This window comes from Papio anubis, chromosome 6 (genome assembly GCF_008728515.1).
Source record: "Papio anubis isolate 15944 chromosome 6, Panubis1.0, whole genome shotgun sequence".
Lineage (NCBI taxonomy): Eukaryota > Metazoa > Chordata > Mammalia > Primates > Cercopithecidae > Papio > Papio anubis.
The window spans coordinates 144649591-144663649 of record NC_044981.1 but is presented as its reverse complement, the minus strand read 5'-3'; the positions used below and the strand labels follow the sequence as shown (position 1 = coordinate 144663649).

Here is a 14059-nt window from a genome sequence, read left to right as displayed (position 1 = left end):
GATTACTAAAATAATATATAACATCAATATTGACCTTGGTTTCTTACACAAGTGTTGCTAACTCAATAGTGAAGGAGACACCATTAAATTTTCTGAACCCATGAGAGGTACTGGAGATGGGGAGTGGAAAGTGTGTGGTTCAGGGATATCTGAAGAACAGAAGGGCAGAGATTTCTTAAGTGACGCCTCATCTACAAGCTGGAAATCCCTAATAACAAGTAAAAAGCTTATAAATAACAGGTGATACACTCACTTCACTGGTTTTAGTAAATTACCAACACAAAAAGTATTCAAGTTCTATAATAAGCTGCACTGGTCTTAAAAACAAGTGGAAAATTTGAACTGATTAGTCATACTCCTTTGATTACATTGTTCGTTACAATCTTTTTCTCAGTAAACAGAAATAACTAATTTTTTTGTTCTTCATTCTTTGATAGAAATTAAAATCTTATTCTGTGAGGATTACAGAATACTATACTATAACTCAAATTATGAAGTAGAATAAACTCTTTAAATAATTATTCTTCATCACAAAGTGTAAAGAATAAGATATAAGAAAACAATTTATTTTTAAAATTTAATATACTAAATGCTCAAATATGTTCTACTATAGAAAAAGTTCTTATCTTAATTTACAGGGTACTAAAAACAATTTTAAAATGCTTAATGTTACCTTTTATATTTTAATTGGATAAGAATATGTATTTGTTTAATGCAAATCAGAATCACTATATTAAAATGAAGGTTCTTGAAAACTCAGTGAAGCTGCTCTACAATACACTGAGAACTGATACTACCGATAAAAAATTCTAATTTTAGTTTTGATTTTACAGGGGTTTTTTTGGTGACTTTCCCCAAATAAAACAAAATCAAGATGCACAAGTACAGACACACAAGAGGGCAGACCTATATAAGATAATGAATTGCTACTACACAGACATTATTTATCTTTTGATTATTTTTGAGTCTTCTTGCAAAGTAGGGCTATAACAAATTTTCAGAAAAGATCTGTTCTTCTGCTAAGTAACAACACACTTTAAAATGTCCAGAATTTTATGCCAATATTACATAGAAAACTTGACAGATAAAAAAGTCAAACACATTACTAATTTTATTCATTAAAACATGTATATAAAAGTCCTTTTTAACTACCTAATGAATGTGTCATATCCTAATATAGGGAGGGTCATGGTGTCCACATTTTTGAATATATAAATTATCTCAAACAGTTAAAAAATAAAAGAACAGAGTACAAAAATAAGAAAGAATGAAAATAAGAAAACTTTCTTTTCACAGGACATAACAGAATACATTAAACACTCCCAAGTTATAGATAAAACTTTTTCATTATTATTTCGTGTTAGATAAAAAGTAATTTTACTTTAACTCATTTTATCATTTTTTTTTTTTAAATCAAGAGACAGGATGTTACTCTGTCATGCATGCTGGAATGCAGTCACATGATCATTGCTCACTGCAGCCTTGAACTCTTGGGGTGCAAGGGATTCTCCAACCCTGGTTCCCAAGTAGCTGGCACTATAGGGGCACATCACCACATATGGCTAATTCTTTTTATTTTTTGTAGAGATGGGGTCTCACTAGCCCAGGCTGGTCCCAAACTCCTATCCTCAAGCTATCTGCCCCCCATCAGCCTCCCAAAGTGCTGGGATTACAGGGGTGAGTTACTACGCTTGGTCCAAATTTTTTGTCTATACAAGGGAAAATCTCTAGTAAAATATGCATAGGTGCCAATACCATAACTGTTCAAACATCCTTATGACTAAAAAGGCACAAAATTTCATCTTTTTAATCACTGCCACCTGAAGTTCAGAAACATCCTAGGGAAAAAAAGGATAAACAACTTCGTCAATAAAGAGGCTACTATTATTTCACTACTGTCTGGGAGATCCATCGTGGGCTTACAGGAATCCAATGGACACTGCCATTACATGTAGAAGTGTTTATCCTCCACCCTTCCACCCTACCTTCCCCTAAGAAAAGGAACTCAAGGGGGCCACGGAAAGGGAAGGATTCTTCCCAGAAAGAAGACCAGACTGCTTTTTCTCCTCTGTCATAGTCCTTACAGAATCAGGCGGCTTAGGGGTTGCAGGGGGTGGGTAGCAGAAATGTGATATACTACAGAGGAAAGAGTCAAAGACTAGCAGTGGACATTACACATGGAGCCTTCTGTCATAAACCATCTGAGGGCATAATGGCTTCTCTTCATTCACAAAGGAAAATGCTTCAGAGTACTAGACTCCTATACTCTTGATGGTTTAGCAGAAAATCATGTAAACCAAGGAACAACACACACATAAGAACATGTGGCTATCTCAATAATTATTCTGGACTAAGTCCTAGGAAGAGCAAACCTTCAATGTTACAAATTAACCTGGGGAGTGGGGAGCTGTGAGGATCAAATGAGATAAAATACTGTGAAAGCTACAGAATTCTGTAACATATAAACCTAAGGTTTTATTAGATCATGACTTTCAACCAAATTCCTCTTCTTAGCTGTAAAAATACTGTTCTTTCATGGTCAGTGTTTAGGAGTTGTGCTTGCAAATCACAATTTATCAGATGGCCTGGTCCTTATTAATGTTCTTCTCTTTATGTAAAACTTAGACTAAAAGAAAATCAGTGTTTCTATGATTTTTATCTTTTTTGCTTTTTAGAGTTGGGGTCTGGCCATGTTGCCCAGACTGGTCTCAAACTCCTAGACTTAGACAATTATCCTGCCTTGGCCTCCCAAATTGCTGGGATTACAGGCATGAGCTACAGTGCCTGGCCAGAAGTCAAGGTTTCAAAGAGGTTTTTAAGAAACAACTATGATGAAAGCTTTTAAAATAAAGAGAAAACTACTTGGAAGCTCCAAGAAGGTGTTTAACAACTTTTTTCTGTAGTTTTCCAAGGAGGAAATTAGAAGGGAAGCAGTTATTTAATGATTACAACTTAGTTTGTCTAGTTTTCTTTATCTGAATTCGTCTTTCTACTCCAAAACTTAAAAGCACTATAAAGAGACCATCCCAAACAAAGTTAATCAAGAAGTAGGGCTTTCCAGGGTATATGCAAATTTTGCTCGTTAGTAGCCTTCTCTCTCTACTATGTACTAGAAGGAAGATTTAAAAACAAATTGTTCTCAACAGTGTGTCCCCAACCTCCCTACCCTACTCTGCATTGCTTTGAGGCTACGAAAAACACCTTGTTTAAACTAGAGGTTTGTCCAAGCAGAGTAAAAAGCAGGAATCAGTATTTACTCCTTGAAATTTGCCCAATTATCTCTATCACACCTACTCTAGCTTGGAATAGTATACTCAGCTCCACTGGACAGCTCCAATTCTGTGTAAAGACACCAGCTGGAGAAACAACTGCCTGATTCTGTTTTCCTATAATGATAAACACTTGAAAACTAAAACGTGATAGTATTTGAAAAATTAGGTTTCCTATTTTTAATCACTTGAATGGATAAATCACAAATTTCTAATTCAATCACAATGATTCTTCTGTTTTGATTATGTGGTTTAAATACATAGTCAAAATGATAAGAACTGTGTCCAAAATAAGAATAAAAAAGGAACATGCGATATCTTAAAGGTTCTCCTATGAATGCAGCATGTTAGGGTTCTAGGTTTTGAGATCATACTCATATTTGTGAGGTTCCTGGACAAGTGATTTCCTTATCCTTTCATAGCCTATGTTCATTTATTCTATTTGTTTTTATTAGCAGTAGTAATGAATAGTAATTTTACATTTTTTACTCTAGGGAAAATTTGCAATTTTTAATAGAATTAATTTGTTTCAGAAAATTCTGATGATAAAAAATAGATGACAGGATTTATATCGGAAAATAAGTTTCCTTGTTAAAACAAGCTACAGAAAATTGTCTTAGAATAGAAACATTCCCAGATTAAGAAATGTTCACATTTACATGGTATTCGAGACCAACTGGGGGCTGTATACTATTTTTCTTTATATATGCTATCATCATAAAGTGCTTTCTATAAACTGATTAGTGAGTAAGTCTTGACATACAATTTTTTCAAAAAAATAAGTACATCTGATTTATAAACCTAAATACATCATCAATCACCAAAACTTTACAAATGACTGTAGTTCCACCTTCTCATCATACAGATGAAGAAACTGAGGCCCAGAGAAATTAAGTGAAAAAATCATCCAGGTTCTAAATCTAAGAGAACAAAATCTAAGGCCTCATATGGCCAAGCTGACGCTCTTTCTATTATACCTATGCTAGCGTTTTTGTTTCTGTTTCCAAGTTTCTTTAGATTGAGTATGTTCTGCTTTATTTTTATGCCCATTTAACAAATGAAAAGAACAAGCTAGGTACAAGGTTTTCAGATTTTCACGTTAATTAGTCTCAAATGCTTTGTAAGTTTTGTTTACCAACAACACTTTTCAGGTTTGTAACATTTCTGCCTATTAACTTGCAGGAAAAAGGAAAAGCAAAACAATCTGTGGACACTTGTCATATGCTTGTTGCAAGTGTGCTACTGTACTCATAACATCCACTGGAGGGAAGCAACCACTAGATTTTGAGCCTTACCTGCATTGGTGTTTCACTTCCTTGTCGAAAGTCTTCAATTTGCTGCTGTTGCCAAGGAGCTAAACTGTAAGAATCCTCTGTATTTCTACCTTCCAAAGGATTTGTCCGCAGCTGCTCTGTAAGCCACATCTGAGTCCTTACAGAAGGCTGAATGGGAACTCCACCTACTGCCTGTTGACCAAGCATTAAATATTTTGGAGGTTCAAAAGCCTCTGAGCTTGTCATAATGGGCTTGCTTTCAGGTAAGGCACTATATGTCATGTCTACAGTCTGTCTCCTAAGAGTTGAGGAAGAGGCTCTAAAGTCCTCCTTGCTACAGCTCTCAAATTTATATTTGCAGTCCAGAGTTGATGACCGTTTTTTATTTACTTCCTTGTCCTCTAACTTAAGCATCTCCATACTATCATGTAAACAGCTAGGCCCAACTGTCCTCAGTTGTGATGTTAAAGCCTTAGCCCTCCCTATCTTCTCCAAACCATTCCTTGACTCTTCTCTGCATACAGTGCCACCCTGGCCACAGTTATCCGGGGCAGTGAGTTTGGATAAAGATGACCATTTCCGAAGTGGCCGGAAGTCCTTCATGTCTAGTGAAGAGTCCTGCTCCCCCCTACTGTGGTTTCCCAATGTTTGCATGAGGCTTGTACTCCATTTTGAGCCATCTGGTGTCAAGGATTCCCTAAGTTTGGAAATTGAAGCGCTGGAATTAGACGGCATCACATGGGCAGTAGGAAGAGTAATCAATGATTGACTAGGTTTAAAAGATAATGTGCCACTTGAAGTTGAATGATCTGGAAAGAAAAAAGATGGTCAAATTAGTTAAAATTAACAGACAAAAGAGAATGAGGTAAAATGCAAAATGCCAAAAGAAAAATCTGAACCTGGATTCATACCACAAGCTTTTCTCTTTTTTTTTTTTTTTTTTTTGAGACGGAGTTTTAGCTCGTCGCCTAGGCTGGAGTGCAGTGGCAAGATCTCAGCTCACTGCAACCTCCGCCTCCTGAGTTCAAGCGATTCTGCTGCCTCCGCCTCCCAAGTAGCTGGGATTCCAGGTGCCCACCAGCATGTCCAGCTAATTTTTTGTATTTTTAGTAGAGATGGGGCTTTGCCATGTTGGGCAGGCTGGTCTCGAACTCCTGACCTAAGGTGATCTGCCCGCCTCAGCCTCCCAAAGTGATGGGATTACAGGCATGAGTCACCGTGCCCAGCCCAGCACAAGCTTTTCAAAAAGATTTCCTCAAAATGAGTAAATTACTATTATCCTTTTACCTGAAACAAGTCAACATACTTTCAAATTGGATTTTCTAAATATGGATACATAATATACAGCCTTTTACCATCTACTGTACTTACAGGTGAAAAGTTATTTAAAACAGGTTTATATTTACCCTAATTAAAGTATTGTATCTTTAAAAGGAAAAATCCAACTCCTTACTGAGAGGTCTTATTCATAATCCAGCAATGAAGTCGCAGACACAACTTTGTCAGAAAAATGGTATTTTTCAGTGTCTTTCCTGAACTGTGAAAATCTATGCCAGATTTGAACATTTTAGAACCTCCCCAAACTCTAATTGAAATGAGAAATGAGTAAAGGTGTTCCTTCAATAATGAAAAATAGTCCCAAAGGGTTCACTTCCAGTATCATTTAATGGCATATATATATGTGTGTGTGTATACATATGTATGAATATATATGTGTGTATATATATATTTATATTCACACCAAGCTAGAACCTTAGAGTCTACTTTGATTCCTTTCTCTTTATATTTACTAAATCCCCAAGTTATATATTTTTACCTCCAAAATAGCTGAATTTTTATTACTTTAGGTGAGGCCCTCACATCACACTCTTCTATACAAATGAATAGTTTCAATAGACTAAATGAAAGGCTGAAAGATAAGTAAGGGTTTAAATACTCAATAAATTCACCATCAAGTGCCATGTTATCATCATATATATCAAATTAAAACCAAAGACTATAATTCTGTAATCAAGGGATATCTAGAAAGGGGGTAGCAACTTAAATTAGTGTGTGGGGAGGAAGTGAGTGATGGAGACCTTTGCAATTTATTCTGTATCTCCCCACACTGATCAACTCTTATACCAGAAGATACTTATTACTTGTATTCTCTTATATTGTCTTATGGAAAAATTTATGTTGATAAAGTTGTAAGAAAATTCAGATTAAAACGAGCCAGGTAGACTAATTCAAAAAATAAAATTCCAGTGGGTCTTGGCACAGATTTTGTTAACCTGGACAAGAAATGGGAAAAACATTACAAATGAAGGAATATGAGCAAAAGCATTGTAGGGGATATTTATCATATTCAAGACTGCCTATCAGCTTCTAAAGAAACTTCCTGCATTCAGGAAAATTCTCACATTACTGACTCCATCCCTCCCAAAATATATTTCAGACCTCAAAATCCAGTACACCCTGCAACTATGATGCAGACATTCAGAGGCAGCAGCACAAAATTGCGGTTTTGGAAGTAAGTCACATGATAAAATGGACTCAGTGTGGAGCCACCATTTTTGGGTGGTATAGGCAACAGCAGAGGCATCACCTTTCCACAACAGCAGTGATAGACGTGGCCCCACAGTGGCTGCAGAATCAAAATTTCTATCCCACTGGCAGCAGATAGGCAGCTTGGTGGCAGAAGACTGACAGTTCTCATATATGATTTGAGGCATATTATTTGGAAGCTTATCCTTAAGCCTGGTTCTCCAGCCTTCCTAAAAATTCCTTTAGGAAGCACCAAATATCCTTAAGTAAATTTCCTATGTGCTCAACCAGCCTGCAAACAACTTCTGCTAATTGAAAACACTAAATTATCCAATCATGAAGCCAAAAGAATGTGGCTGTATAAGAAGAAAAATAAATCCATGTATCTACAGTATGGAGTTAAAGTACCAAGGAAAGTTGTCAAGGTAACGGCTAGGTAAAGGTGAAGCAGAATTATACACATCTTCAAATGCTCTGTAAGTAAAGAGCCTGGCCTTCATTCAGCATGAAACATGGTATCACTGAGTTTCCAAACAAGGGAGTGAATGATATGATCAAAATTGTACTTAAAATGACTGATTATTCTGACAGCAGAGTCGCCAATGGATTAAAGCAAAACAACTGGCAAACACAGTGATTAACAGACTATTCTGGTAATCAGGAGAACAAGAAAATAAAGGGGAATATGCTACTGAGGGTTGGTTCTAAATAGAAATAGGACATCCCCAAAAGTTTATGAACATTTGTATTCACATATTATAGCATTATATATATCTTACATATATTTTTATTAATATTAGTAAGGGAGTTCTTATACTAAAATAATCAGAGCCTCTAAAAGATATCTTGAAAAAATAAAAAATTAGTCTTGTATCAAGTTGCAGATAAAAATATAGAGCAAAGGTTAAGTAAAACAGTTTTGACTTCATAGAGTAAAATATAGGGCTGGGTGCAGTGGCTCACGCCTGTAATTCCAGCAATTTGGAAGGCCAAGGCAGGTGGATTACTTAGAGGTCAGGAGTTCAAGAACACCTTCACCAACAATAATGAAACTCCATCTCTACTAAAAATACAAAACTTAGCCAGGTGTGGTGGCGGGCGCCTGTAATCCCAGCTACATAGGAGGTTGTGGCAAGAGAATGGCTTGAACCTGGAGGTTCAAGGTTCCTGGAGGCGGAGATTGCAGTAAGTAGAGATCATGCCACTGCACTGCAGCCTGGGTGACAAAGCTAGACTCTGTCTCAAAAAAAAAAAAAAAAAAAAAAAAAAGAAAAATATAGAGCCTTTTTAGATTCAAATTCTGGCTCTATCACTCAGTAGTTATGCGTGCTCAAACATGTTATTTAACAGTTACCTCCTCCATAGAATGGAGATGACAACAGTGAGAATTAAACCAAAACACATAAATATATAGAAGAATTCCTAGCAGAAAGCAAAATGTTATTATTATGTCATTAAAAAGCTACAAGTAAATGTGAATTTCAATGTAACAAACCAAGGATAAATACCCATACATATAAAGAGCTCCAACAAATTAACAACAACAACAACAAAAATACCCTAGCAACTCAATTTTAAAATAGGCCAAAAAAAAAAAAAAATCAATAAGCAAATCAACAAACAACAAACACAACTAGAGAATATATGTTTTTTAAAAAATCCTCAAACTCACTAATAGTAAAGGTACATTCTCTATCATACTCAGAAAACTATTAAAGGCTGCAAATATACTACAGTGATGAGAACGTAAACTGTTATAGTCTTTGGAAAAAGAGAAGCAATTTGTACATATCACTGTTTAAAATATGAATACTCATACGTGAACACACATATGTAGATATGTAGAAATGTGCAGAGAAAAGATCCGAAAGAATACATTTAATAAACAAAGGTAACCGCTACATAGTGGAAAGGGGGCAAAAGGAGAAAAATACTTTCACATTTTACTTTATAGAATGTCTTATTTTAATTGTTTTCCAAGGAATATAACTTGACCATGTGGTCAAACTTCTGCACAGGTATTCTGTTGTTCTGTGACCTCGAAGAGTTTAAAATACTTCTAAAGTATGAATAATATAAATAGGTAATTTTCTCACTTTCCATGTCACAGCGGAATACTATAAGACCCAGTTTGGCTGCTTCTTCTATCCAATAATGTGCTACTTTCCAATCCGACTTTACTAACTCAGTACTTTCCAAATGCAAAGAAAAATCAGCAATGAATGAAAAATCAATTTCACATCAGACTAGTGTTTATTCCCTAAATCTGAAAGCAGTTGATATATGCTGTCCATAGACTATTATACTGAATATAGAATTTATTCCTAAAATTCCCTTATTACAAATTCTCAAATCTTAGCATTAAAAAAGTTGCCTGAGAGCTGATGCCCTACTCCAAGAGATTATGATCCAGTAAAAGTAGAGAAGGGCCTAGGAAATACCACTTCTCAATAAGTGATTCTGCTGCTTCATTTACTATAACATCATTCCATATGGGTCTGATTCCAGTTCTGAAGTCTTTAAGCTTAAATATCCCAAGTTCAACCATAACCAGTATCTAAGTTCTAGTGTAAAATCTGATTAACTGTGACATTCAGAATTCATTACTGTCAAAACTAAGGATCGAAGTTTTGTCTACTGACATACATATGCACATAAACACACATGCACACATAACACATAAATGAAAAAAGAATACTTGAAAGAATTATTTAGTATTTATAAGAGAATTAAACATAAGAATTAAAATTTTAAAATTAAATATTTAAGAATATATGAACAAAGAATTAAATATTTTCCCCCAGTATGAGTATCTAGGTGGGAAAGGGGTCATCATTATATCTTAGACAGAAATAAGTCCAGAAAATGTTAACTTTAACTATTTCAACACTTAAAAATGTTATTTTGCCCTAAGGAAACACAGCTAATTAGAGGTAGATACAATGCAATTCCTAATGTGCTTAATTAGGCTACCTAATTGTAGCCACAAATCCCAAATGCAAGTTATTACTACAGTATCTAGCCCACATCTAAGTTACAACAGTGATATCTGAAACCAACAGAAGGTAGTCCTTTTAAAAGCTCAAGAATGTGGTTTACAGCATTGACAGTAGGCACAGATGAGCTAATGGTTTCAGACAGATTTAAGTTTTAAAGGCCAGAATATAAGAAAGGGACATTGCTATAACCTGATAATGCAAGTGAGTTATATTTAAGACAAAATATTTCTCAATTCCAGACAAAAACCCAATCTTCTGTTTCACTGTCATGTTATTCTCATCTGGTATTGAATGAAAACACTGACTATCTTCTCTTATATACAGAGATGGTGTCTCTCTCACTCTCTCTCTCTCTCTGCTCTATCCTTCTGGTAGTAATAATGAATTAAATGCAAAAAAAGACCACTCCCTCCCACCCTCCAGATCTATATTATAGCAAAAAATCATGAGTCTTCACAGTTTAAAAAATAATCAGTAAACTATACAACCCTGTATCAAAACATTGATTTAAAATAACATTTCATATACTTATCAGTCAACATAAAATATTATAACAAATATTTTATTTTTAAAAAACTTTTTTATTTAACCACAAAGGCAATTTTGTTTTGTTTGAGACAGAGTTTCACTCTTGTTGCCCAGGCGGGAGTGCAAAGGCACGATCTCAGCTCACCACAACCTCTGCCTCCCAAGTTCAAGCGACTCTCCTGCCTCAGCCTCCTGAGTAGCTAGGATTACAGGCATGCACCATCACACCTGGTAACTTTGTATTTTTAGTAGAGACGGGGTTTCTCCATGTTGGTCAGGCTGGTCTCGAACTCCCAACCTCATGTGATCTGCCCGCCTTGGCCTCCCAAAGTGCTAGGATTATAGGCTTGAGCCACCACTCCCGGTCCAGGCAATAATTTTTATACAACACAATGAGTTTTTTCTCTTCCTGCTAATGCCATAATCATACCATGTTACGTAGAAAAAAAAAAGAAAACAAAAACATTTTATGTTACATGTAACCCATTCTTTAAAAAAAAAAAAATTACCGTATTCCCAGCACTTTGGGAGGCCAAAGTTGCCAGGTCACGAGGTCAAGAGATCAAGACCATCCTGACCAACATCGTGAAACCCTGTCTCTACTTTAAAATAAATAAATAAATAAATTAGTGGGGTGTCGTGGTGGGCGCCTGTAGTCCCAGCTACTTGGGAGGCTGAGACAGGAGATTTACTTGAACCCGGGAGGCGGAGGGTGCAGTGAGCCGAGATCGTGCCATCGCACTCCAGTCTGGAGACAGAGCAAGACTCTGTCTCAAATAAATAAATAAACATTTCAAAGTATTCTCCATATTTTTAGGTAAATATATTTTAATATTCTAAACCACACACTGCTAGGAACGGGGCTATATAAAGTAATTAGTCATCTGAAGAGTCTCCTAGGAATGTATTATGTACCAGGCATTATGCTATGTAGAAAAGACAATACAAATATATTAATCTCAATAAAAATATGAGGCCGGGCATGGTGGCTCATGCCTGTAATCCCAGCACTTTGGGAGGCCAAGGCGGGCGGATCACCTGAGGTCAGGAGTTAGAGACCAGACTGGCTAACATGGTAAAACACATTTCTATTAAAAATTTTAAAAAATTAGCCAGGCGTAGTGGTGTGCGCCTGTAATCCCAGCTACTAGGGAGGCTGAGGCAGGAGAATCACTTGAACCCAGGAGGCAGAGGTTGCAGTGAGCCGAGATTGCACCATTGCACTCCAGCCTGGGTAACAAGAGCGATACTCCGTCTCAAAAAAAAAAAAAAAATACGAATTAGATCTTCCGCTAAGGGCTTACAATTTCACAGCTGCAGAGCAGGACTAAAGCTTATGAAGAAACTGCAAAACATCAGACAATGAGAAGTGGTGAACCATGGAGAAAGGGCAAACTATTCACAAAACAACTACCAACGATAGTCAACTTCTCAACAGCAATAATGGAATCCAGAACACAATGGACTAATATCTTCAAAGAGTTGAGTAAACAACTGACATCCAAAAATTGTTTTTGCAGGGAAACTAAACTGTCTTTCTCGATAGAAAAATATATTTTCAGCTAAGCAAAAACAGAATTTGCAGACTCACTGAAAGAACTGCTAAAGTTCCTTGAGTTTATTTCAGAATAAAGAATAATGAATTCTGAGTTGAAAAAAGGAAGAGCAAAGAGAGAAATGGTTAACTTGTGATTAAAAATCTAAAAAAACAGTAACAATAAAATCAGTATCCAACATGTGGGTAAAATAAAAAATATATATACTTAGCAACCATGACATATAACTCACAAAAGGCGTGGCTGGCATTCCAACATTTTATAGTCCTCATATTTACCAGAAGATAATAAAGATTCTGATTACCATTATAGATAGTCAAGTTATGGGTATATATTATAAATCTCTACATTAGAAACCAGAAGATACATAGAGATGGTGTGACTGGATAGTCACAGGCAAAAGAATAAAGTTAGACCCCTATTTCATAGTACCCATGAATATTAATTCAAATGAATCAATAGGCCTAAATGTAACAGCTAAAACTACAAAACTCTTAGAAGAAACTAAATAAAATACATAGAAGAAATCTTCATGACCTTGAGTTAGGCAATAGTTTCTTAGGTACAACACCAAAAGCCCAAGAAACAAAAGAAAATAAAGTTGAACTTCATCAAAATTTAAAAATTTTTTGTTGCAAATAATATCATCAAGAAAGTTAAAAGACAACTCACATAACTGGGAGAAAATTGTAGCAAATCCTGTATCTGATAGGGACTTTTATATAATATTACATAAAGAACCCTTAAACTCTGTAATAGAAACACAAATGACCCAATTTTAAAATGGGCATAAATTATGAGTAGACATTTATCCACAGAAGATATACAAATGGCCTTATTTACAAAGCACATGAAAAGAGGCTCAACATCATTTGTCATCAGAGAAACGCAAATCAAAGCCACAATGATAGTAAAGTGCCTTATTAAAAAACACACACACACACACACACACACACACACACACGAGATATCCCCTCATATCCATTAGGACGACTAGACTCAAAATGACAGATAAATGTTGGCAAGGATGTGGAGAAAATGGAATCCTCATACGCTCCTGGTAGGAATGTAAAATGGTGCAGCCCCTTAGGAAACAATCTGGTAATTCCTCAGAAAGTTAAACACAGAGTTACCATATGACCCAGCAATTCCACTCCTAGGTGTATACCCAAGAGAAATGTAAACATATGTTCACACAAAAACATATACAAGAATATTCATAGAGGCACTATTTTTAAGAACAAAAAGGTAGAAATAATCCAAATTTCCATCAACCAATGAGCAGATAAGTAAAATGTGGGATTACCCATACAATGGTATATTATTTTGCAATAAAATGAAGTCCTGATACATGCTACGGTTCACACCTGTAATCTCAGCACTTTGGGAGGCCAAGGCAGGCAGATCACATGAGGTTGGGAGTTCGAGACCAGCCTGACCAACATGGAGAAACCTCGGAGAACCGCTTGAACCCAGTGGCAGAGGTTGTAGAGAGCCCAGATAGCGCCACTGCACTCTAGCCTGGGCAACAAAAGTGAAACTCCATCTCAAAAGAAAAAAAAAAAAAAAACCAAAAACGTTATGCTGTGTGAAAGAAGTTGGTAACAAAGGACCACATAATAGATTATTCCATTTATGTGAAATGACTACAATAAAGAAATCTATAGAGACAGAAAGATTAGTGGTTGCTTAGGTCTGGGAGTAGGGGACAGGGAGTAGCAGCTAACGGGTTTCTTTTAGGGGCAGGATGAAAATGTTCTAAACTCAAATCGTGGTAATGGTGGCATAGTTCTGAAAACACATTGAAAAACATAACATTGTATACTTTAAATGGGCGAACTATACAGTATGTTAATTGTATCACAATAAAGCTAACTTTTTAAAAGATAGTGTATAACTTCTAATAG

The 14059-nt window shown here is 35.9% G+C and overlaps 1 protein-coding gene across 11 annotated transcripts in view; it reads right to left on the bottom strand.

The window, feature by feature from the left end:
• CEP85L (centrosomal protein 85 like) overlaps positions 1–14059 on the bottom strand; it is a 238224-nt gene that overhangs the window by 94435 nt on the left and 129730 nt on the right. For all 11 annotated transcript variants that reach the window (XM_021937935.2, XM_021937937.2, XM_031667467.1 and 8 more), the window contains one exon: positions 4565–5352. In XM_021937935.2, the coding sequence (XP_021793627.1) occupies positions 4565–5352 (788 nt within the window). The remainder of the gene's footprint in view (positions 1–4564; positions 5353–14059) is intronic.